Source organism: Amaranthus tricolor, chromosome 10 (assembly GCF_026212465.1).
Source record: "Amaranthus tricolor cultivar Red isolate AtriRed21 chromosome 10, ASM2621246v1, whole genome shotgun sequence".
Classification (NCBI taxonomy): Eukaryota; Viridiplantae; Streptophyta; class Magnoliopsida; order Caryophyllales; family Amaranthaceae; genus Amaranthus; species Amaranthus tricolor.
Window position 1 is genome coordinate 1657240 of NC_080056.1, and position 25543 is coordinate 1682782.

Sequence of the window (25543 nt, forward strand, 5' to 3'; positions counted from 1 at the left end):
ATAAATTTTAAATCGATAAGCATTGAGTTGTGAATTCACGATATATTATTTATTTGTTCTTCTGAATTGCTATTTTAAGCAAATTGAAATCATCATCATATTGATTTATTCTGCTTATTAAATAAAAACTATAATTAAAATATGAATATGAATGAAAGATAAATTTTGTATGACAAAAAAAGTCAAGATAATGTTGTTATGTATGTTGTCGAGCTTTAATAAGGAGAGTGGTTTAAATAGCTTTTCCTTTTTTCCTTATTTATTTTATTATTATTATTATTATTATTATTACAAACATAAAGTATTACATTTTTATATGACTTTTAAATAGAGTGTAAGCAAATATTATGTTTTATATATAATTAAAAATTATAAAAAATTAATATTAATAAATTTTATATTAAAATAAATTAAATAAGATCTTACATAATTATATTTTATCGTAGAATACAAGGGTGTAAAAAACAAACACATAAATTGTAGAATTAGCAGACATAGGAGTAACACAGAAGATACCCACCACCACCAGGCACCAAGTCAAAGTGATCAAAATTTTGGATCTTTTGAATAACTTGATATGCTTAAATATCATCAAATTAAGACTTTCCTTTTTTCTTCCTTCTGTTTTCCTGTCAAAGTTTAGCTTCTAGGAAATCTCCAATTCTTGTAAGGTTGCTCGTTTTATTTATGTTAATACTTAATATTGTTGTTGACTTTTTTTTGGGTTCATAACTTTTGATTTGAATTTATTTTTTCTTTTTCAAATTTGACGGTTTTTGGGAATTTTCAATTTGAGCAAAACAAGTAGAAGTGCTTCTTTGTATATTGTACAATACTGGGTTTAGATTCATGATAGTATACCAATTTTTTTTGTTGTAAATTGTAAAGGTAATTTTTTTTGCTGTTTCATCTAATTCTATTTTTTTTTTGTTTTTGGATTGAGGGTTTTTAGTTGTTGTTGTTGGGTTTTAATCATTGGGATTTCCGAAAGTTTGTCTTTTTGAATCAATAATATACCTATTTTTTGTAATTTATTTTTGGTTGTATCATCTTAAACCTTCTTTTGGGGGGATTTTGGAAGTTTTAGTTATTGGGTTTTAACTTTTAATCATTGGGGTTTCCGAAAGTTTCTGTCTGTTTGAATCAAAAGCTGAATTTTAGCTGAATTTACAGCTTTTTGATTGTTAAAAGAGCTGTTTAGAAAGGTTTTTGAGGTGGGTTTTATCATTTAATGGTGGCACGTTTCAAGATAGTTTAAGGTGATGATGATAATTGAATGGGTAGCAGAATAGTGAAGAAGACTGGTTCAAAAAATGGTGCAAGCTTAACTTCAGGGATGCCGAGCTTTAATCCTGCCATTCCTATCTCTAATTCCGTGTAAGTTTCCTCTTTTTCATCACCAAATTTGTCACTTTCCTAGCCTTTTCTTGATTCCCTCCCTTTTTTGTTATTATTTGTTTTCTTTAGTTTTAGATATTGATCTTGTATTAAGTAGTGATCAAATTCTTGAACTTAGTTGTATGTTAATGGACATTTGTTAGCCCTTTTTTTGATTTCGGGGTAAGGAGAATCTCGAGATATCGATCATTCCAATAAGTGTTGAGAATCAAACCGTATGACAAAGGTGGAAGGAAAGTCTTCTAACACAAGATATCAAATCCTTGAACTTAGTTGTATGTTAATGGACATTTGTTAGCTTTTATTTTGATTTTGGGGTAAGGAGAATCTCGGGGAATCGATCCTTTTCATAGGTGTTGAGAATCCTATCACGAAGACATCGACCACTAGACTAACACATGATTCTGCTTATGACGGATAAGTTATACCGTCGTATGTTAGACTAAGATCTTATAGTATGTTGAGTGATTGAGTCTATGTTGGGTTTAAGAAATAGTTTAGTGCATCATAATCTTGAGCTACATGGTTTAGAGAGGAAATTTCCTTATAGAATATTCTTAGAAGGTGGGTGGGGAATCTGCTGCTTTTGAACTTTGAAGTATGCTTGTACTTTTACATGGGGGTCGTATAAGCGCATAGTTGTATCGGTTAGATACTCAGCTTTGTGCTTTTAGTAAAAATCTGAAGAGGGCAGAATATTAAGCAAGAGGTATGTGGCTGTTTCTCCCGTAGAGATTCTTTTCGATACATCCATATTGTATTCGTACTTCTTTACCCTTGAAACTTTATATGAGTAGGATTAAAGGGGCATTCTCTGCCGCTATTTAAGCTTTTGTTTCACCTAGCTCTTAAAATATGCAACAACACCGTTGATAATTCTTGGGTGAAATAGCTTTGCCTATCACAATCAGAAGTATCATGTTATTATGTGTGGGTGTCGTGTAAATCATAAGTAAATTGCTTGCTGGATTTTATGGAATCATGAATTTAGATTCCTTTTCTACGCCACAAGAAAAAAGGGTTCATTTGCAACCAAGTGTAAGATTGTGTATGAACATGGTCTTAATTTTTTCAGAATATCCACATTTTGATGTATCAATTTTGTGACCATAGCTGGATACACCCGTGATTTCCTTTGTATTTGATGAATAACAATGCAAGTGGCATTCTAATGTGAGCAGTTCTTTGTTTAGGGAAGCACACACTTTGGTCCGTCTGATTCCGTGCATAATTACACCTAAGTATAGTTTTGAATCTTTCTGTTATTGATTCATGGATATTACGTAGAGAGCCTAGCGGGAGAAGGGGGAAAAGACTTTATTTGACATTAGGTTCCTATCTTAGACGCCTGAAAAACTAGCGACTAGCATAGGTGCAAATTCTCGACACTTCATTAGTAAAACTTCGCAACTTTTAAGTCTCTCGTCAGCTTAGGAGAAAATATTTTGGACTTGGGAATGTAGTATACATTGTGGGAGTCTATTTTGTAGCTGAATGGCAAAAGTAAATCCTTTTAATAGTATATGGTATGCGAATCTATAAGGGGGTAAATATAGCTTGGCCTATCTCCCGTGTCAAGAGGTCCCAGTTTGGCAAAAAATAGAAAGCTCGAGTTATAGTGGCATTATAGGTGGTTTGAATTGCTAATTTTATTGGTTGATTGACTGTTAGATGTTTATTAAAACTAAACGATAAACTATAGTTGGTTTGCCTTTTAAAATTGTTGTTATATACACTCAATCACAATAAGCTCATGCAATTAGCTTAAATGTTTTTTAAATTTGTAAGAGCATTTTAGTTTTATCAAAAGGTACATCACCTAAATAACGTATAAAGCTCTCTAATAACCAAAAATATTATTGAGTCTTTTGTGGAAAATTACGTATAAAAAAAAGGTTCAATTTACATGTATGACAGATGTTGACTTGGGATCAGACTTCGGCATTGTTGTTGTTAGTACACGTACGACAATATAAATGATAAACTAAGCGCATGACATTATGTAAATGTTGCATTTAATTAACATTTATAAATTCTCATCAAGTCGATATCTATAAGTGGTCATCTTCATTATGAGTTGATGAATCCTCATATCCAATTAGATCATGAAGCGAATAATGGCAATCCCTCTTTATGACTGGAATCAATAAAGCCTAATATCCTGATAGAAATGTACCAAAAATGCTGTACTATTAATAGGCCATTGCCAAAGTTCTTTCCACCAAAACTTCATTCTATAAAAGCCTCATCTCTTGTCTTATGTCTCTCTTCTTGACTCGTATTCTTGTTTTATATTCAATGTCACCTCATTTTATCCCCTAATATCGCCCTCGTCAAGTGAAGGCAGAATCCTAACTTTGAATATCTCATATATGCATGTAAGTCTTGCACTGTGTCACATGATTCGCTAATCTACCCAAGAATCGTGAATCAAAAATAACGAATTATGGTCGATTTTGGGCAATTTTGAGCGAATCCCGAATTCAAAAGGCGAATTAGCAAGTGAATTATGTTACACTGGTCTTGCGTTTCACTTATACGTTTTTGAGCTAAGAGCTTCTGCAGTCCATTGAGCTTTCAGTGTCATGATTCTGATTTTTCTAATTCGGGATATAAGAATTTCTTACATTTCCGGATAGAAATTGTTTTGATGCATGCCAGCAACCATTTTCTTGTGTTTTAATGTTAAGTAAGAAATTTTGAATCAATTCCCGCTTTCAATATTTCGTTCTTCCCACATTTTCTTTTCACCGTTTTATAAGGTCTTCTAATGCTGATATTTAATTTCCTCAGTGTAGGAGAGGGAAACAACTCAAATACATCTCGTGTTCCTGAAATTGGTGTTTTTGAGCAGTCTCTCGATTTTTGTATAGAAGATGATGTTGATTTCAGACGTGAGTATTGCTACATCTCTCTCTGTTGTCACAAATGTTTTTATCATCTATGCAGTACTCTTGTAAATTATCGGCGTAAGACTTTGACAAGTCTTGTAATATGGGCGCAATCAGGATTTTGGTGAGAATTTTCACAAAGTTAAAGCCTGAGTAAATGTTATACCAAAAAATACGATTCAGTACGGGAAACGGAAGGCAAACGCAAAATGTTAGTTTAGACTTTTGGGAACAAATCGGTCATATGAAGTCATTTTAATATATTATCTTTATCAGTTTTAGATTGAAAAAGCTTTGCTTTTGAACATTAATTTGGAGTTTGAGGAACAAAGTTTCCGAAACGTTAATCTAGAGTTTCGGAGACGAAGTTTCCGTAACGGGTTTCGGTGCGAAGTTTCCGGGTTTCCGGTAACTAGGAAATTATTGTACTTTTCTCATTGTATTCTTTGTGTACAAAGCTGATGGGTATATTTGATGTGTCGATATTGTGGTTTTAGACCCTCTATTCAGTTCGTTGAAGTCGTCGAGTCTGACTGTGGGCCCTGATCTCCAATTTGGTTCGTTTAATAAGGTATTATTTGCATCGTTAGTCATGAGTTGACTTCAGAAGTTGCTATATATATTCTTTCGTTATTATGATGTGTGTTCAAATGCTTGCTTCTTGGAAAAACATTTTAGGTGCTGTCATTGGAAAAAGAATCGCATCTCAACTTTGCTTCTGTATCTAGAGGTCATCGTGAAAATTGGGCGGAATCCAATATGGCTGATGCTAGTCCTAGAACGGATACTTCAACCGACGAAGCGGACGATAGGCATCCGCAGGTGAATTTTTCAACTTGTGTTACTCTCGAACAACTATTCATTATGCGCGTTGTTTTAGGCAAGTAAGGGGCAAGTCGGGTAAGTTGTGGCATTATTTCATTGAACGGGGTATGGCGGGAAAATCCCGTAAAGGGAATTTAATCATTCATGTATGTGGTGAAAATTGAACCCTTATCACAAGGGTGGACTGGAAAATCTTCAATCACCTACCCATGATTCTTGTTGTGGCATATTGGTTTCTCATTAACGTTTGTTTTGTCCGTCCGTCTTGTTCGTACTCGCTCTTTTGACTTAATGAATTAATGAGATGGGCTTGTATGCAGCTTGAAGTTGGTCAAATCAATACCAAGACTGCGTCCGATTCCAGTGATAGATCCAAAGAAAAAGCTCTGGATCAGAAGGTGATTTTGATATTTCTCGATTTTGGGCTCTCTTATCTCTTTGTAGCCATATTCTGCAACCGGATCTTCTATTAGATGCTTACTCATGGTAATGTTGCAGTCACTTCGACGGTTGGCTCAAAATCGCGAAGCAGCTCGGAAAAGCCGACTGCGGAAGAAGGCAAGTCATCATTAAAATCTCGTGTGTATTCTATTCAGAATATATGCTGTAGAAAATTTGAGCTCCTTGTAAAAGATCACATCATTAAACAGCTTAGTAACTGATCTGTCTTCTATATATCAGGCGTATGTACAACAGCTCGAAAATAGCCGACTGAAGCTGACCCAGCTTGAGCAAGAGCTCCAACGAGCTCGCCAGCAGGTTCTTCTTGCTGCTTCTGTTCTTCCCTTTTTTCTGTCGGCTGCAATTACAAATATCGGAGTTTATGCTTACCGGTCTTTATCTTTCTTCATTGTAGGGAATTTTCATTTCAAATTCTGGTGATCAATCACATGCGATAGGGGGAAATAGTATATACTTTAACTTTTTTTATCTGTGTTGTGCGTTCTTTCTGATTTTCAGTTAAAGTTTCCAAGATAAACTTTACGGGCGGTTTAATTATTGGTATTATATGGTGATAATGGGAATGGGTTTTAGTTTTAGTTTTTATAAAATGTGATAGCTTTCACCCTCCAACATGTTTTTTTTTTCTTCATAATTTTCTATTACCGCCGAATAGAGGTGTTCAACAGACCAAATCGGGTCGAAATTTAAATGGGCAGGGTCGGGGCGGGCGTGTCAAATTTTAACAGGCCGGGGCGGGTCAAAGCCAGTTTAAATCTAACCACTTCGACCGTTTTTTAAAAGTTCATATAATAGTTTTTTTATTCTACTTTATGGCCCGTTTGGTCGACCCACCTATATGTATAATAATATATAAAATATATAAAACACCTTTATCGCCGAATATCACATTTTTAAAATGTTGTAATGGATCGGAATGTTTTTTGTGAAGAAAAAGAATGATTAGGGTAGGACAAGCTGAATCGTTAACCTTGTAAAGCAATCTTTCGATCTAGATTACATTAGATTTTCATTACCATTAATACCAGTAACCAAATGGGCCTTATGAGTGCTTAAATATTTGTTGTCACTCATTGATCTAGCAGAATACTCTTGATCAATATTGTTGCATGACTACCTTGTAGGTGCTTTAGCTTTTGATGCGGAGTATGCACGATGGGTGGAAGAACAGAACAGAATGATTAATGAGTTGAGAAGTGCAGTAAATTCACATGCTAGCGATACTGAACTTCACACAGTCGTTGAAAGTGTAGCTGCCCATTTTAACGACATTTTCAGGCTTAAGGGTGTTGCTGCAAAGTCTGATGTCTTTCACATTTTGTCAGGAATGTGGAAGACTCCAGCCGAGCGTTGCTTCATGTGGATTGGTGGGTTTCGCCCATCAGAACTCCTAAAGGTGAGGATCATTTGTGTTGATTTCTTCTTAGCCATTAGTATCGTAATACTTCCTCCGTTCTAAAATACTTGTTGTATTATGGTTATTGGCACTAACTATCCATCGTTCAAGCTTATCATATTTATTGTGGCTAATGTGTAAGAAAAAAATATAGTCAAGTGGGATGTTGTTTAAATTGTCTAATCGCATGCTTTCATGATATTAACTTATTAATATTTTTAGATAAACATGGTTATATATATATATATATATATATATATATATATATATATATATATATATATATATATATATATATCAAAATAACAAATTGGATTGTGTAAAAAGTCAAATGTAACAAGTATAACGGAACGTGGGAAGTAAGTAATAAAAACACACTGAGACTCTATTCTTTAACCTCAAAGCATGGACCAATAAAAACACCTGAGCTTTTTGTGAGCCTTTTATTCACCCACGAAGAATTTAGCGTCCAAATGTTACCCGAATGGAAATACGAAATGGTACGAGGGATAAAAACGGAAACTCGAAAAGTTAATTTAGAGTTTCGGGAACAAAGGGTCACAAGGTAGGATTCGGTGGGAAGTTGAATTTGCTACATTTCACAAATCGAAGCTGAAGATGTAGCAAGTTCAAAGGGACGGAGGAAGTAAATTACATAGTGGAACCTACTGATCTTTCCTTCTACATTCTTCCATTTCCATTCACATAAGCCTCACAAAATCCGATTCTGTGTTTGTGGCGCACTTGATGCATATCCAACTTGTTCGTCGTTGCACATGCAGCTTCTGGTGAATCAATTGGAACCCTTGACCGAACAGCAATTAGTGGGCATCTACAGCTTGCAGCAGACATCACAACAGGCTGAAGAAGCCTTATCACAAGGAATGGAGGCCCTGCAGCAGTCTCTAGCCGAAACATTAGCCAATAGTACACCATGCCCTTCCGGCTCGTCTGGAAATGTAGCAAACTATATGGGTCAGATGGCCATGGCTATGGGCAAATTGGGAACTCTTGAAGGATTCTTGCGCCAGGTATTTCCTTGAAAAGTCTGTTCGAAATCCATGATTTGTCGATATTGAAACTCACTTTCCTCGGTGCATGATGCTGTTTTGTATAATATGTGTTTCCTTTACCTGCTGTCGATAATATTTCATGAATGTTTATACTTTCTGCAGGCCGACAATCTGCGTCAACAAACACTGCAACAAATGCACAACATATTAACAACTCGACAATCCGCACGTGCCTTGCTATCAATACACGACTATTTCTCAAGACTTCGGGCACTCAGTTCTCTATGGCTTGCTAGACCGCGTGATTGAGCACCCTCAAACTATCTTATTTTACAATAATTGACATGATAGGATCGTCTGACTTACCATGTTCTCTCGGGTTTGGCAATTTTGAGCTGGCGGTGTGTAATTTCCGTTCTGGTCGACTATGAATCGCGCACGATAATGTTTGTAACTCTATGTTGTATAATTACTGTTGTTGAGGTTGTATTTTCTAAAGGGTGGTATTGTTAGGTTGATGGAAAAGTATTTAGAGAAGGTTTCTTTGTAATAGTATTTAGAAGTACACTTCTATGTTAGGTAGCTTGTTACACTAGAATTCTCATAGTATTTTACTTGTATTTAGGACCCTTGTTTTCTACTATATAGTTTTGATTACTATACACCCCTATGTATAATGTACGAAATTCACTTTTGAATAAGAAAAATCCTTTCTGTTCTTGTTGCTTTTCAGCAGCTATTTTGTACATTTTGTCCTGCAGTAGAGGCTTGAGAGTTTGTCGTTATGGTTTTTTGGTTGCCGTTTGGGTTGATTTTTGTTGTTTTAGGACGTCAACTGCAAAAAGAAAAATGTTTGTTTTATGCCTTTTAACTCAGGTGAATAGCTGATTTATAAGCAAAAATCAAAAGAAATTGTGAGTATTTTTTATTGATTTTGGTTTTTTGACTTAATTTTACTTAACTAAACGAGTAAACGACTAATAGTAAAGTGAGTCAAGAAACAACTTTTACTGAACATCTCTGTATAACTGATTTAACAGTTAGCGAATCACTTAATACTTTTAGCTAGTCATACCAGCTACCAACTTTATTCATCAGTATTTTGCGAAATAGACCCGTTATAACAGGATAACATGCGGCCTTAGTGACTGATGTTCTGAACGTGGCTTTTGACATTCACTAATATGTGGCGGTCTTATTATGAGACGATATAAATGAAAAATAAAATAATCAGACAGACACCTAATAAGAAATAAAGCAAGTACATTTTGTATTTGTAGCAAATAAGGAGTATTTTGTTGTGTGTTAAAGGTTGGGCAAGGAAAGAGCAAAACACTTGCTCCACCGGAGAACAATCCGGCGACTTTTGACTACATCCACTGACATTCAATTTGAATTCAGGTGAGCCCTTTTCTTTTGGGTATCAATTGAGCAACAATTTCATTTGCTAATTAGATATAAAATTTGTAAACCGTAAAGATTGAAAAACCCCTTGAATGTGTGTCTAAGTGAGTAATAAGCCATATCTTAGGCAGAATCTGACCAGGAATGATTATTATTTTACTAACTTAGCTTGTTGGGTCAAGTTTTTTCTTGTCTTTTTGGTTTATTTGTGCGTTGGGTAGTTGGGATTTTGCTGTTTTGATGGAATGATGATGAATTAAGTTTTGCACACAAAGTGTTCGATGAAATGTATCAAAGAGATGTTGCGTCTCATAATGTTCTTCTTGCCTCGTGGAGCACATGCTTGTTAGATGTTACTACTCCAGTCTTACAAAGGTTAAAGAGTAATTCTTGCGTCATGGAACACTATTACGCTAACGATCAAAATGTATGGCTTTTGGCAGATTATAGTAAGATGTGTAGGTTAAGATGAATGAGTGGACATACCATAAAAGATATAATTCAAAATAAAGACATAAAAAAGGTTTTGTAATCGCAAATATTGACTATCCGTTTGGTAGTTGCTATTAAAGTTGAAACTTTGAGGAGCTTAGAAGAGGAAGGCGAAGTCCAAAAATGACCAGTATAACAAGAGAGGAAGTGCAAAGTATTGGAATCATATGATAATAGATAAAATTGAACGAAAGAAGAGAATTTATGTAGATGATCATTAGAATATTTTTGTTAGTTGTAGTTTAGTATTAAATAGAGCTGAAGAAAGTTTAATGTTTATTTGTTAGTGATGAGTTTCCACACTCATTTTTTTTGTTTCATATAACTGACCTTATATTGTTTACTTGCCTTCCAGAGTAGAAGCTTGATCTTGACCAATGCCTCACCGAACACGTCCAATGGCAGCGCTTCTTTTGTTTACTGGCCTGAATGTGGTTTTGGTGTCAACGATATCACCTATCTATGACTATGTTTGCTTTCATCCTTATTGGGAAAGAAGAGTATGAATATATTGCATCATTTTAGCTATCTTTACAATAGTGCCAAAGCTTTAATATCAAAAGATTGAGGTCGGCTGCATGAATCCATATATTTGTTCTAATGGTCGTCTATATGAAATTTTAGCTATCTTTAATACTTGCAATCGATAATTGCACAGCATAGAAAACATTTCTTATACATCTAATCCATATGCCTATTCTTTTATGAAATCATTTGTACCCGATTCATATGATATTCGCTGTACTTTCTCTTTTTATATATGCAGAATTCAATATGTGAGTACTTCTTGCTTATCCTTATTGTTCGCTGTATGAAACAACATTTTGTAATTGTTGGGGTGAGGTTATGTTACTGTGTACATCTATCCTTCCCTTGCCTTGTCTTAGTTGGGATCAATTGGTGTTGATTCGCTATCTTATGATGTCAACCAAACAACTATATAAATACGGGATTTCTCCCGTATAAAAATTTTTTGCTCATGTAACCGACCCCATATGTTAAAATTAACACTTAGACGTTATTATTGCTGATTGAACTTCAGTTTTTGATGTTGGATTTTGTTTGCAGAGAGAAAGGCGCCTTATCGAACGTGAAGCTTCAATGCGTAAAGGCTCTATGTCACCTTAATTTCAACTTTGACCATAAGTTTCCTATTACCATGGAAATGATTTTTTAAGAGAGACTGTGTGGAAGACCAGGCATTAAACTACTATTGTCAAAGAAATTGCTTAGTGCCTTCTGGTGAGTAAAACTACCCTTGTTATCCAATATTTCTATAGGATAAATCCATGGATACTGATTGCTGATAGTCTGTGTTTCACTTAAGTTGGCTTTCTTATTACTCATGTAAATACTTCAGATGGTTATACATATTTTTTTCTTATTTGAGTATTGAACTCATGCTTGAATCAAGTAACTCTCTTAAGTATTCGTTTCGTTCTAGATTTGCTATGGTTTCTTATATAGACATGTTTATCTACTCATCTTATTCACGACCTCACACTCTCATGGTCACTTCATCACATCCACACACTTTTTCACCGGATTGACCTTTTGTCTTGTTCTCCCATTTGCTCCGATCAATATTTTGTAAATAATAACAAAATGTGATTGTAGCAAATTTTTTAAGGTTTGTTTGGCAATTATTTTTTTTTTTTACTTGTTGGTTGGTCAAACAATTAAAACTTATTTGATAAATGACTTTTTAAGCGCCAACTGATTCCATGGTTTTGGCTTATTAGCACCTGCTTTTTCTCTAAGCTGACAATTAATTTTACCAAATATTTTTGTAAATCATCAACCTAATACATATTGCGTAACAGCTAACAATAAACGCCAATGATATCCGATGGTCAAACAAGCTAACTAAGTTTTCTGATTTAAAGGTCAAAAAAAGTTGCGGAATGGCATGTGAAAATTGAAGTAGAAGCTAATAGTAATTTGATAGAGGAAACTCTGAGTAGAAGGTCAGTATAAATAAGTGCAGGCTGTTTGTTTCTGCAGTATTTTGTCACTCCCTCTGTCCCTGAGAAATTTTCATACTTCCCATTTTAGTCCATCCCTTGAACTTGAAAACCCTTACTTTGCCAAGGCTAGATTGTGAGGCATGGCCTTGGATCGTGATGTAGCTATTTCCGAGCTACCTTATACCTATAAAAAAAATCAATGAATATCCAAATCTCTCAAATTCTGAAGGAAAGTTTCAGCTATAAGAGATCCAGACTTAACAAAAACTGCTGGATAACCTAAAGGAGCATCTACCCTAGCTTCAGTTCCTGTACATGTGTACTCTTTTCCAGTCCAAATATGTATCCATGAACAACTTTCGTCTTCCTTCAAGGGAAAATACACCTTTGCTTCCTTTTTTCCTTTGTCGAGAACAGGTGCGACCAGAATTTCTGAACCAACTAGAAACTGCTGGTATGTTAGTGTTTGCACATATTCATCTTCGGGATAGTGTAGGAATAAGTGTCGGCATACTGGAAGGCCCTTCTCAGAAGCTTCCTGTGTTTGAAACATCAGTTTAGAAACGATATAAGGATTACTCGGTGATTAAAAGATTTGATCTTTACTTAATTAGCTCATCGGATTACCTTGACTAGTTGGATTCTGTAAAATTTCCAGGCCTTGTACACCTTTGCAAAGCGGGCGAAATGTGATAAAGTTTTGTGGTTTGAGTAGAATTGGGAATTGCAGGATGGTCTGTTCCCCTGTAGATTAGAAGAATATGAGAAATTAAACATACTGAACAATGTGTTGGCGAAAATTAGCTCGCAAGTGAGTTTTTTAGGGCTCTTTAAAGGTCTAGTTAAATAATCGGTAGAATATCAATCTAAATCTCTCTTGCCTGCGTACTAGTTTCAAAAAGGTTTCTCTTTAGCTAGGGGTGAATCTTGGCCCAAAGCTGCTTAGGCCGTGGCACGGGTCTGCAAAGGCCATGGCTCGGATCATTTAATTTAAAACCCTACTAACATTGACTTGTGTAATGTATGATACAAAAGAGTGGTAGCCGAGTTAGTTCAGCATACATACAGGGGCGAGTGTTCACCCCCCTATATTAGTATCATACTTTCGCCACTAATACCAAATCTAGTTTTGGCAACATTTGATGTCTACAGACACAAATATGCTTAAGATGATAATGATAACATGAATGTGATGGAAGAACAAACATACTTCATGAGTCCGGAAAACAACGGTGAAAGCACTAAGTTCCATCCACCTCAATAGCAGCTCCTCAGTCCTATGATACTTGATTAGAGGTAAGTTAACAGCACAATACCCTCCAATATCACTGTGATTAAGAGCATAACCCGAAATTCCACTGCTAAGCAACCCAACAACAGCACTTTTAATCCCATCATTTGCTTGCCAACTGACCATTTGATCTCCCTCCCAGAACAGCATAGCCCATTTCGGACTTCCCTTGAAACCCGCCCTCATAAAGAACACCAATGCTTCTTCGGGATCTTCCTTTTGCTTGCCTGAACTCGTTGATTTCCATTCATCTACAAACTCGCGGTTTATCTGTGCCCATAATTCTGGATATCGATTGTGGGCAGCTATAGGATCCTCGCCTGTGCTATCGATCATACAATAAGATTTTTTGAAAATAGATATGTTAGTTCTTCTTTAAGCATGAAGTAAGGTCTAATACCTGAATAAAGGGTAGCGTCTACAGGAAGACCTTCACCAAAATCAGCCATCCAACCCCTGACTCCATCATTTACCATTTCTTGCAGGATGTTTTTGAACCATGGTGCAGAATCCGGGTGTGTTAAATCCAACATTCCTATATCAAAGGCCGTATTAGGAACCATGTATGGTTCTCCATACTTGTCTTTCACTAGTATGTCCAACTTCTTAGCTTCCTCAAACATGTTTCTCCTTCTGTTTGGCTTCTCATCACTCTGCCAAGCACATCATTGATCATGTAAATAATCAGAGAAAGTGAAAGAAAATACCATTAAAATCTATGATAAGATTGTAATGCCATCTGTACAATTCAAATTTTTTGTCTTGTTCTCCCAGTAACTAATCTACTCCTTAACGAGTGTGTCAATCCCTTGTGTGAAGCAGACGCAACGGGACAGAGAAGTATATACCAATTTCATATATACTTCATCACCAGAAGATATGCTTCACACGCTAGTGAGAGGGATTATGCTTGCACTTAACGTGTATGCATGCAAGTTTGTCAAGTGTACCCCGAACTGCATTCTAGGGATGGATGCAACCAGTGTCACGTGATGTACTAATTTTCTCGCAAATCGAAAAAGATGAACTATGGTCGGTTTTGAGAAATTTTGAGCAAATCACGATTTCAACAAGCGAATTAGCTAGCATATTATCTTACTTTTGATGCAGCACATCAAATAAGAACCCGGATGAACAACAATTAGGGATATGAGGCTGTCTTGAGAGAACTTACTGGTGCTAAACAAGGATTGCAATAACTCATTACTTTGATATGTTGGTTGTTTAGATCTTTAACAAGTTGTTGCCATCCTTTATACCGTATTGTGTCTACTTCCCAGTTCCACCATAGTTGTGATCCTACAAGCGTTTCTCTTTGTCCTACCCAATCCTGTCATTGCAAAATTTAGTTTTTGTCAATATTGTGTTCAACTATTTTCCATAGTCATTATTCTATATCAGTCGGATACAACCTCTTTGTTATCCCTAACAAGGGTAAAGTTATGTACATCCAACCTCCCAAAACCCATTTACGTGTGAGTCATTTTTTAGCGCTGGGTAAATGAAATCTTGTTGTAATCGCTTGGTTTTGTTTTTAGTCATAGATTAAAATATAGAACTTATATATCATAGGTCTAAGACAATGTTTAGATTTGGTTTTTGTTCTCTTCAAAAAAGGTGGCTTGGTATACAAAGCGTCCCCTGTAAAGCTAGGAATTGAGGAAGGGTCCCAACCACAGTGATGTAATGGCGGCAAACCTTACCTACATTTTCTCAAAAGGCTAATTAAGTACATAACATCTTAGAACTACAACAATCAACATAAGCTTTTGGTTATCTTTAGTCATATTGGCTTTTGATAACATATCAGAAGACAAATGCAACCGAAAACTTAAGCTAGTAGTAGTAGCGGCGCAATACGTTATACTACTACTCTATCAGCGCCTGTGAACAAAACTCGAAGTCGTAACCTTTCAGTCACACATTAACAGTTGGTGCACTAAGGCTCTCCGTTTTAATGCAGTAAAACGTTACCTGCAACCAGAATGAAGAAATGGGAACATCATAAGTCTTTAAAACTTCCCATGTATTCCGCACAGTGTCTGTACCTCCCTGCATACCAACAACAGCCCCTGATATGATCCAATGAGGAAGTTGAGAAGGTCTTCCTATGGATTCTGTGAATGTTTCAATAAGCTCAGTAGGTGAATTTCGATGCAAAATTGCTCCTGCAACCAAATTTCCATGTACCTAGCAAGTGTAAATAGTCTATATCAGACAACAAGAGTGAAAAATGAATATAAATTATTATGTATCAATTCATGATATTTGATAAAATATATTAAAAAGTTTTTTAACTTTTTATCGGTAAACTTTTAATTGAGAAGATTCATTGATATGTTATCAGAATCAAATGTGACAGAAAATCACGGTGGCTCATTTCAAGTGAATTATTTTCCGTCAGGTATAAAGAAGATAAGTGTTGTGATACCTGAATCTGAACCCTGTCTTGCATAGTTAAGTCAAAAATAGAGTAGTCATATCCTTCTAAGTAAAGAGACTTCATCTTTGATGTGATATAAAATGGAGAGGGAGCATAGGTTGTACTCCAATCACCAGCTGCCCTGATTTCACACCAAAAATAAAGAAATATATGTAAATTTTAGTCTGTGGATTTTTTATACTCAGTCGTCGTTATGACACTTACACTTTATTTTAGATCACTGATATTGTATTTTTTCATTATTTAGCGATTCAAACATTTTGACACACACCCTGTGTCGAACATGAGTTTTCAGGTCTGAGTAGCCGAGATTTTGTAACTTATAAGTATAAATAAATGGATTCTTATTAATTTGATTAGCCATTAATATGTACTTTTACAATATTAAAATTTTAACTTGTGTATAATTTAGGATATTATGAATTACTCTAATAAAGTAATATGAGGAATCAAATTTAGAGAAGAAAGATTGTAAACACTCAAAATCAAAAAGAAAAAAAATGTAATTTTTCATGCTCAATAATGAGGGTGATCATCTATAAATATTGAATGAATAAATATGGTGAGTGATGACTGATGAGGGTATCTGAGGTGGAGCTTTCATCCTATTTTAGGATAAGGAATATAGTGGATAGAATAAATTCAACGTAGGTAATCACAATCATCAATCTTTTTGAGTATTCAAAAATTACAAATTTTTTGAGACGGTTTTTTTTGAGCTAAATAGCTTTTTTTAGGTCATATAATTAAAAGATTGTTTGTTACAAAAATAGCTCTCAAAAATAAAAAATGACGAACTTTGATCGGAAACTAAAGTAATAATTAAACTTAAAAAAAATAAGGGGCTAAAAAGCCCAAACTAAACTTTATAAATTACACTCTAAATCACTAAGCCATTTTATGATATAGTTGTTGTACCACATTTTATTTTAATATGATGCTTCAATAATTTTCAGGGGTTTAGTATGAACCTATCAAAATATATAAATATATCTTACGTTTTATTCTTTTTAAGAAAATTTTAAATTTTGTATACTGGACAACAAAATTATATTGATTTAAATTATAAAAAAAAACTATTATAACTTATATTAAATTACAAAAGTGAAAATTTTAGTTAAAAAGGATAGATAATATAATATAGATAAAAAAAAAAAAGAGAAACAAATTAGAGTGTTGCCAAATTACCTATAACTAACCAAATTAATTGCTAAAGATATGGGTTGATCTCCTCTTCCAATTCCTTGTTCTTGTACTAAAATTGGAACCCTTTTTCCCTTGAAATCCATATGTGAAAATTGTTCTCCAAACCCAAAAAATCTCTCATTTTCTTCACTAGAGTAAGAAAAACATATCCTATTAAACTCTAATGATTTTGCTAACCATTTTTGCCTCTCAACATTATCTTCCTCAATGGACATTATAGCTCCTAATCCAAAACCTTTAGCTCTTAAAGGGAACCAATTCAATCCAAATTTTCGATTTCGAAATCGACCTAATTTCTTCTTTAATCCTTTTGATTTTTGATGATTAAACTCATAATTTGGTTTACCAACCTTAATTTGGAACCCAATTTGATGATCATTCTTTTGATAGAAAATAACCCAATACTTAGATGAACAAGAAAATGTAGTTACACCATTAATGACCTTATTTTTCTGAAAAATTCTCCCTGTTATAGACAAAACAGGGGATTTTGCATCATTTAAAGCTTGTTTAAGATCAAATTCAAGATACCCAGATGGAAAATCTTGATCTTTACTATCTAAATTTCCATTAAGATCATAATTAATTATCTTAATATTTTCAACAATTTGGTGTTTACAAACTAATTGGATTTTTCTATCAATAATTGCAAATGATCCTCTGCTTTCTTCAACCTCTGTTTCAGCTAATGCAGCAGAAACAAAAGCTTTTCCAGGAATAGTAGACCAAATTGATCTTTTAGGGTTAGAAATATGAGAAATTGAGAAATACCCGCCATTTTTAGAGCTCCAAAGAGCTTGAAAATGGCTTCCAATGGAGTAAAATTGGTGAGAAGGTAGTGAATTAGGATTGAAAAAGAGGTTACCTTGAATAAGTGGAAGAGATTTTGGGGTTGAAGGGAAAGGATTATTAAGATGTTTATGGTGATTTTTGATTGTTTTGAAGGTTGCCATTAGTTAGAAAATTTGGTGAAGGGAAGAAAATTGAAGGAAAGATAGATGGGATATATGGATTCTACTTTCCTTTATTGGTTGAATCTTGTGGTTATATACTACTCACTCCAATTCTTTTCGGTTATCCCATTTAGTTTTTTCAACACTATTTATCGATCACTCTTAATTTGTATTTTATACTTAATCTAGACGTCAAAATAAAGTCATGTGGGATCTTGTTTGATTCGTCTCAATATAAATTTTTTATTAATATTAAATTTTTATAATTTTTAATTATGCACAATTAGAGATATTTAGAATTGAATTAGTACATTGAATATTAAAACAAAACTAAATAGGACAACCGATGAGAATTTGAGGGATTATTTATAGAAGTCATAAAAGGTGGGCAGTCACTTTGAGAAATGTTAGATTTCAAACTCGTTTTTGTTCATTAAAATTTAAATATAGATAAAAAATCAAAATGAGAATATTTGCTATAAAAATATTATTTTATTATATTATTTTATTGAATAATAAAATTATTTGAATATTAATGATTGGAAATATATTAAAATGAATTTATATTTTTTTAAGTTTCACTATATTAAAATATTTAAATCATCTTTTATGGATGCCTAACATTTCATTACAATTCTAATCTCGTTTTGACACAAAACATAAATTTGATGATTCTACTCATGCTCGAATTGTTGTCTTAATATAAATTTAAGCCATTCTCATCCCATTTAAAATGGTTAATAGGGAGAAAATTAAAAACAATTACTTTATATATGCCAATCTCAAAATAGAAAAAATAATAAATAACCAATTACTAATTGTATATTTTTATTGATTCAAGTTTTTATCCATTTTCACTTTGTTTGTTTTATAAAAAAAATTAAACTATAGCGAAATATTAAACCCGAAACAAGGACAAGTACTAAAATTTAATAGGGGAAACAAATGAAATTTGATTGCAGCTATTTTCTTTGATTGAGTGACGTATTTTTAGCCCAGCTAATTAAAGATTAATGCCTACTTACCATATTCTTAATACATACTTACATTATCCTTAATGTCTACTTATCGTATCTATAATGCCCACTTTTAATATTTTAAATATCTATGTACATTATTCTTAATGCCTACTTAAAATATTTTAAAAAATATATAATGGGTCAATCTAATTAGAGATGATCTCTTAAAAAGACCAACTCTCAGAATAATTTATAATTTCATCTATGCTCAAATTCGTGGTTAAGATGAGATTAGTCCATTAGCTCATACTTCATGTTTTGGTGTTGACTATTGACCAAACCTTAGACGAATTGATTACTAGATTTCGTTAATGGGCATGACCAAATCCCAATTTCACGAATTTTTTTTTAAATAATCCAAATACTTCTATCTTTAAAAAATCAACTTAAATTATCTCATTTTTTTTATAAAAAATTACAAGTACTCAAATTATAAATAAAATAAATATAAGATAGTTAAAAAATAATATAAAAATAAGATTTTAAAATCTAAGTACGTATAGGTTAAGTTTTTAGAATTAAATTTTCATTCTAGTTATTACAAAAGTAATCCCTCCATCCCCGCTTTATTCTTCCCAGTTCAAATATTTACAAATCATTAGTGACCAATAAAAAAAAAAAAAAAGAAATCATTAAAAGCTAAATAAAAAGATCAAAAATAAACATACTCAAAAATAGAAATGAAAAGATTTTAGTGAATTGCCCAAAATAAAAATGACAATGTGTTTGTAGGTAAGAGGGAGTATTAATTATCCTTAATCTGAACACAAATATGAATTAGAGAAATTATAAATTCTTTAAAAAAAATATATCAAAATGTTAAAAAAAAAAAAAAAAAAAAACATGTATTAACTTGAGTACAAGATGGTAGTTTTCAAAGTCACTAAAAATGAGAAGAATTTGAACCCCATCCTCATAGAGTGACTTAATTCCTAATGTATTTGGAATTATGAATCAAACCAAGAACTAGGCCAAATTCAACCTGTATTCGGTTCATACATTCATCATGAGGCAGACACAAAAGAATTGAATTGAAATTACTTCCTCCGTTTCATTATACTTGCTACATTTAACAGTTAATTTTGTTTATTTATATGTTGAATGATACAAATCTAAAAATTATAAAAAATTAATATTATGAAAATATGCAATTAGACGATTCAAATAAGATATCACTTGACTACAGTTTTACTGTACATTACTTGTAATATATAAAATAACCTTAAACAATGATTAATGCTCACAACAGAAATGTAGCAAGTATTTCAAAACGGATGAAATATTATACCTGGCACCACTCGCTGGGCATGTGGCCCGCACCAAACCAATATGAAATTACCCAAAGGAGCAATTAGAAGTGTAAATATTAATTTGTAAAATAAGACAAATAATAGTTAAAGAAAAATTTGAACGTTACCAGCTAGAATAAAAAAGTCAACTTAATCAAAAAAAGACAGTCACCTACAAATCTAACTTCTCATAACCTTATTTTTGGTAAACAAAAGCTATAACCACCATAGTAGCAAAACTTGCATCAATCCCAGAGATGTTTATGGATTGGTTGTTAGGCTTTTCTTCACCACCATATTCAACGAAAAGACAAACAGATTTAATCAAAAATAATTAAAATCGGACCAAACTGTTTCGGTTTACCTTTCATTTCAAATTTTATCGACATGAACTTTTACATGTAATTTTCTTCATAGGATACACGAAAATTTTACTATCGTTATCATTTTTTAACACTGTGCATCAAACAGGTCGGAAATAGTAAAGTCCCAAATTCAGGAAGCAAAACGGCAAACACAACTTAAACAACATATTCCTTTTACTACAGATTAAAAATACTAGAGATACTACAAATAGAAGAAGAGATTCTAACAGAAGACACTAAAGTGCAAAATTTTACCTATGCAGTTTCTCCTGCAAGAATACACACAGCTGCAAAAATCGGACATAATCCCTCAATCGAGCAATTCAGAAACAGCAGTCTTTTTAAATGCATCAACCTGAACTAATTCGCCAGCTAAAATTCGATTTGGGAATACATTATCTGCCTTCATCCTCTCTCGAAAACCATATGCAGGAACCTTGGCATTAATGTAGGCTTGAAGGAGTGCGTGGAATGTCCCAGCACGAGCAACATAACCAGCCTGCCTCAACCTGTGGAAAATTTTCTCGGCGTTATGAACATCGCCATTTTTAGCATACTGGTCTAAGATATATCTATATGAAGTGTAAAATGGCCTCTTCTGCGGATTCTGTCGTACTGCTTTCTGCAACACCGAGTCTGCTTTCTCAACTTCCCCGGCATCTACATATAGTTTCACGATACAGTCCCAAGCAATAGGACCAATCTCGCAACAACTATCTCCCATCTCTTTCAGCAGCTTCTTTCCTTTGCTCAGCAACTTGTTTTGAGCATACACTTTCAACATGATATTAAAATGCCTTGAAGAAAGTCGTTTAAATGATTCCGTCATCTTTTGAAACACAGCTTCCGCTTGTTCAACGTTCTTGAGCTTTCCCCAGGCTTCAATTGCAGCCAAGTAATCAGCCTGCCGGAGTTTTGACTTGCAAACTTCCCAAACTCTTTCAACATCATCAGCCCTGCCAAGAGTGGCATAAATAGGGAGCAAAACGGGGCATACCCATGGACTATAATCTAAGTCATCTCCCTCCAAATCATTTATAATTGCTTCAGCCTTTTCTTTGAGCCCATTATTGGCATAATGACGAGCAATAGTAGCTTTAATACGGAGACTAGGACTGATACCATCGGCCTGCATTGTCTCAAGAACTTGCTCCATCCCGACCATATCATTCGCAAGACCTTTTGTATCTATCAAGAGTTGGTAAGTAAAGAGAGAGGGCTTCACATCCTCTTTCTCCATCATCAAAAGTACATCTGCAATTTTTTTCTTATCAGTTCTCTTGTAAAGAAGTAACAACTGGTTGCACACAAAGGGTGACAACGAAAAGCCTAGGTCCTTCATTTTATTGAAGATCTCTTCTGCTTTAGCCACGTTATTGACGAATACGCAGTTGGCCAGAAAGGTTCTATAAACCAACTCCTTTCTGTAGCTTTTAGGGATGTTGTTAATATAGTTCTCAGCCTCATTAAGACCACGCACCTTGGCGAGGAGATCAAGTCTAGATGCATAATCTTGTTCCTTGAAATCAAAGTCTTCTCTCTTCTCCAGCCACTCTGACAGCTGGAATATAAAAGAAAAGAGGTATGCACAAAAATAATATGAGCACAGTTTTAAACATTCTACATATTCCAAGTATCAGAAAAGATAAAAGACAACGTGGCAAACAAACAATCAATAATTCTCATTATGACAGACTAAAAGCAAAAACAACCGTGAATGCCGCAAACAAAACGAAAAAGCATCATATGTCATAGTTGATCTAATACATAATCCACCTCCCTCCTGAAACAAATTGTTCCTTACACTAGCCAAGGGCCCAGGAGATACAAAAAACCTAGCATGATATCAGTAAAGATCTGTAAGCAATTAAAGAGTTGTAAATAAGCCATACATGCATTTTGTTCTCTTTCATTGTAGCAACTCTTGCGCAAGCAGCAACAAGTGAAAAATGTTTAATGCAGTCATATTTCAAAACTGATAAGCCTTTATGAAAGAAGAAAACAATCAGAGTAATCGAGCCTGGGGAAATTTTTATTCAAAAAAATTCATTGAAATAGATAATAATTTTTATTACATTCTAAATTGCTGACATATGAAACAATTAATTGATAATAAAATGCTAATAACCACGATACGTAGAAATTTAAGCCTCCATTGTCTTAATTGAAATGATGCAAAATAAACTTGGGGGAATAGGAAATAAATAGAAAGACAGCCTATAATGCAATCACTAGCTCAATATTATAAAGGCAAAAAGAAATTTCAAAGGAATCCAAAAATGAGTATTTGCACAAACACATGCCAAAACCATCAATAGAACGCAGAGGAAGGTATATGGACAAGTACCTGCAAGACTTTCACAAACATATTGCGTCGTCTGAAGCTCATCATAGCAGAATAAACTTCAGTGCGATTTATACCATTGTCTTCGACATATTGATCAAGAGCATTTAAAAAAGATGAATTAGACTGACTCAAAACTAATTTCACAAAAGGTGAAGCACCCAACTTCTTTTTGGGTTCTGTATCCCCACCATCCACCTCTATTCCTTTCATAAGCTCATTTTCCAAAGCATCTTCCATATTCTCATCAACGTTAGATACTTCAGATTCAGATTCAGATGAAATCTCACTATCATCATCACCTCCTCCTGTAGTCTCTGTAGTCTCAGAAGCATCAGGTGTGTCAAGCTCTGAAAAATCCCATTTCAAGTCATCCTGTTCTTCTTTTTCACTCTTGGCACCAGATCGAGTGGAAAAACTACAAGATCCAGCGGAGAACAAATTTGGAAAATGTGCTGTACAATGGTATGTGTAAGTCGTTATCCCCTTATCAAGGGTATAGCCACGACGCTCGGAATTAGTCAAGTTGTCCTGCATGTGACTACTACATGGTCCAATTCCAGCGGAAGCACGAAATGTCATTGAATTTAATCCATAACCCCTGAATATATAAAGAACCTAATTAATCTTTGAATTATACCAAAAATATTATGATCGTTTGGGGAAGGTGTAAAACAGACCATAACCTTATTGAAAGAGATAAAGAGGCCATGGCCTCTAAGACCCTCGGCTCGAGTAAGGCTTTCAAATGAAAATAGAAGACCCATGAAACGCCATACACACGACAAAATCAAGACAAGGCAATGGAAGACAAGGCTAATTTAACGATTTACCAATATGTATGTAAAATTGTAAAAGGCAAGGCCCATTCAAAAAAAGAGTTTATAACATGACATGAAGACAATTGAAAACCATGTAGTGATATCGGTAATTTCTTGAATCTCCTCCCACCATTAAAAAAAAAGAAAATAAGAAAGAACGATAAATGAGTAAGCTACATTTAGAACACTCAAGCTATGGCTTGATATCCTTTAAAGTCACAACACCACTTAACTGCCCATTATATGGCAATTCCCAATTCGTCCAAAATGGTCTCAGCTCTAAAATTGCTTGTTTTTAGTTACCGATTCACCGGGAAATAAGCTAAGCGGTAAAACTGTTTGCAAACATTTAGACTTCAATTCAGGAAAAGATGTTACCCTTTATCTCATACACAAATACAATTTCAAACTATTCTAGCTCAAATAATCCCTTCTAGAGTTTTATCTAATCCAGTTGATCTAATAAGGTCATTTCACATCAGGAATTGTCCCATTTAAAAAAAAGAAAAGATCTCAAATTTATCACCTCTGATATTATGATCAAGTATTGAACGATCATGAAACATTTGTTTCCTGTTTTTAAATCTTAAACACAATAATCCATGGTATTTCAAAACAAATATATACATACACTTCATTTAACAACAAATTAAAGAAATTTTTTTTTCTTTCGCTTAAGAGAATTGAAAATCGGAAAATATTTTAGCAGAGATAGGAAATTAAAACAAGAAAGTTTATCGCTATAAAACATCAAAATCGAAGTAAAGAGAAAAAGAAGTGGATTACTTGATAGAATTCGCAGAAACTCGACGAAGAGCCCACATTTTAGCTGCAGAGATATTGATTGAAATGCGATAAAGAGAGAACTGTAAAACCCTAGCAAAGTGAATTACTGAAATGGGCGAACCAAGTCTTAAACCCTATTAATATCCAGGGTAGGATTTTTTTAGCATAAAATAAAAATACCAATTCTTATTTTTCGCCACTCTTTTCATTTTATCGCCATCCCCTAATAAAATTACGAATTTACCCTTGAACTTAAAATTTGCTTAACAAATGTAAATCGCACTTAATAACACCATTATCACTTTAAAAACATAAAATTTAAAGTTTAAACGTAATCCCGAACATTTTTATCGCGACCCTATATATATTGAATTTCCAAGATTGCCCCTGCATAATTTTCGAACTCAGAAACTGTAACATCTCTCTAAAACTCTCTAAAAACACTACGTTAACTTAAACAAGCTAAAAGTGTACATCGAAGAACAATGGTGAACCAAAACGAGCATGATAACGATTCAGTAAGTAATTAATCGATTCAAAATTTTTCAAAAAAAAATAAAATTTGTAGAATCCCCCAGTCGCACAAAATGTGCAACCAGACCTAGGGGGAGTCGCACAAAAAGTGCGATTGGACCTAGGCCACTCAGCCTAGGTTTAGTCGCACTATTTGTGCGACTCCCCCTAGGTCTGGTCGCACTTTTTGTGTGATTGGGTTGTTTTTTATTTTTTTTAAAATTAATTTATTTTATTTATTATTATTATTTTTGAAGTTATTATCATTTATTAAATATTATAGTAATTTATTTTATTTTATTATATATTTATATATATATTTGTGTTTACTTAAATTATTTATTTATGTTATTTTAATTTATTTTATTTTATATATGTATTTTAATTAGTAAATTTTTGTATTTCATATATTTGTATTGATATTGTTAATATATTGAAATTTGAATTATTAAACTAATTGATATTGTTAATATATTAAATAGTTTAATCTTTTAATTATTATGAATAAATTTATATTTGCAGTACTTTGAAAACTTAGGGGATAATATAGATTACTCTGATAGATTTGTTACCGATAGAGAATTTGATTCTGTAGATGATTTACATGCTTGGGCAGATCAGATAGCACTATGAATTGGTTTTCAATTTACACGTGCTTTATATAA

At 33.6% G+C, this 25543-nt stretch overlaps 3 protein-coding genes across 8 annotated transcripts; 1 reads left to right on the plus strand and 2 right to left on the minus strand.

The window, feature by feature from the left end:
* Positions 1-462: 462 nt before the first annotated feature.
* On the plus strand, positions 463-8700 carry LOC130826150 (transcription factor TGA2.3-like). 5 transcript variants are annotated; one of them, XM_057691703.1, is made up of 12 exons: positions 463-666; positions 1250-1377; positions 4192-4292; positions 4787-4860; positions 4968-5111; positions 5435-5512; positions 5613-5672; positions 5796-5873; positions 5971-6022; positions 6701-6972; positions 7755-8003; positions 8148-8700. In XM_057691703.1, exons 2-12 carry the CDS (start codon positions 1277-1279, stop codon positions 8292-8294), a joined length of 1356 nt encoding a protein of 451 aa, XP_057547686.1. In that variant the 5' UTR covers positions 463-666; positions 1250-1276; the 3' UTR covers positions 8295-8700. The 5 variants fall into 5 exon arrangements, with proteins under 5 accessions (XP_057547686.1, XP_057547687.1, XP_057547689.1 ...); XM_057691704.1 differs by having other exon boundaries at positions 479-671; XM_057691706.1 differs by having other exon boundaries at positions 480-671; positions 1288-1377.
* A 1625-nt stretch (positions 8701-10325) lies between these two features.
* On the minus strand, positions 10326-17821 carry LOC130826148 (uncharacterized). Of its 2 annotated transcripts, XM_057691701.1 has the most exons (8): positions 16771-17821; positions 15571-15703; positions 15114-15329; positions 14314-14469; positions 13540-13792; positions 13059-13459; positions 12476-12592; positions 10326-12386 (listed from the first exon to the last, which is right to left on the minus strand). In XM_057691701.1, exons 1-8 carry the CDS (start codon positions 17739-17741, stop codon positions 12045-12047), a joined length of 2589 nt encoding a protein of 862 aa, XP_057547684.1. In that variant the 5' UTR covers positions 17742-17821; the 3' UTR covers positions 10326-12044. The 2 variants fall into 2 exon arrangements, with proteins under 2 accessions (XP_057547684.1, XP_057547685.1); XM_057691702.1 differs by lacking the exon at positions 14314-14469.
* Positions 17822-20389: 2568 nt separating this feature from the next.
* Positions 20390-24484, minus strand: LOC130826151 (pentatricopeptide repeat-containing protein At1g80270, mitochondrial-like). Its single transcript, XM_057691709.1, has 3 exons — positions 24366-24484; positions 22762-23359; positions 20390-21975 (listed from the first exon to the last, which is right to left on the minus strand). Exons 1-3 carry the CDS (start codon positions 24401-24403, stop codon positions 20725-20727), a joined length of 1887 nt encoding a protein of 628 aa, XP_057547692.1. The 5' UTR covers positions 24404-24484; the 3' UTR covers positions 20390-20724.
* Positions 24485-25543: the final 1059 nt, after the last annotated feature.

Excerpts from the sequence above, each read along its gene's own strand:
- LOC130826150 (XM_057691703.1), top strand. The coding sequence starts at position 1,277 with ATGGGTAGCAGAATAGTGAAGAAGACTGGTTCAAAAAATGGTGCAAGC. Across the intron at positions 6,023-6,700 it reads ACATGCGATAGGGGGAAATA|GTGCTTTAGCTTTTGATGCG; the intron begins GTATATACTTTA and ends ACTACCTTGTAG. Across the intron at positions 8,004-8,147 it reads TTGAAGGATTCTTGCGCCAG|GCCGACAATCTGCGTCAACA; the intron begins GTATTTCCTTGA and ends TACTTTCTGCAG.
- LOC130826148 (XM_057691701.1), bottom strand. The coding sequence starts at position 17,741 with ATGGCAACCTTCAAAACAATCAAAAATCACCATAAACATCTTAATAAT. Across the intron at positions 13,793-14,313 it reads GCAATCCTTGTTTAGCACCA|AGTGATGAGAAGCCAAACAG; the intron begins GTAAGTTCTCTC and ends TGTGCTTGGCAG. Across the intron at positions 12,387-12,475 it reads ACAGAATCCAACTAGTCAAG|GAAGCTTCTGAGAAGGGCCT; the intron begins GTAATCCGATGA and ends TTTCAAACACAG.
- LOC130826151 (XM_057691709.1), bottom strand. The coding sequence starts at position 24,403 with ATGTGGGCTCTTCGTCGAGTTTCTGCGAATTCTATCAA. Across the intron at positions 23,360-24,365 it reads GTTTCTGCGAATTCTATCAA|GGGTTATGGATTAAATTCAA; the intron begins GTAATCCACTTC and ends TTATATATTCAG. Across the intron at positions 21,976-22,761 it reads TGTTTGTGAAAGTCTTGCAG|CTGTCAGAGTGGCTGGAGAA; the intron begins GTACTTGTCCAT and ends TTTATATTCCAG.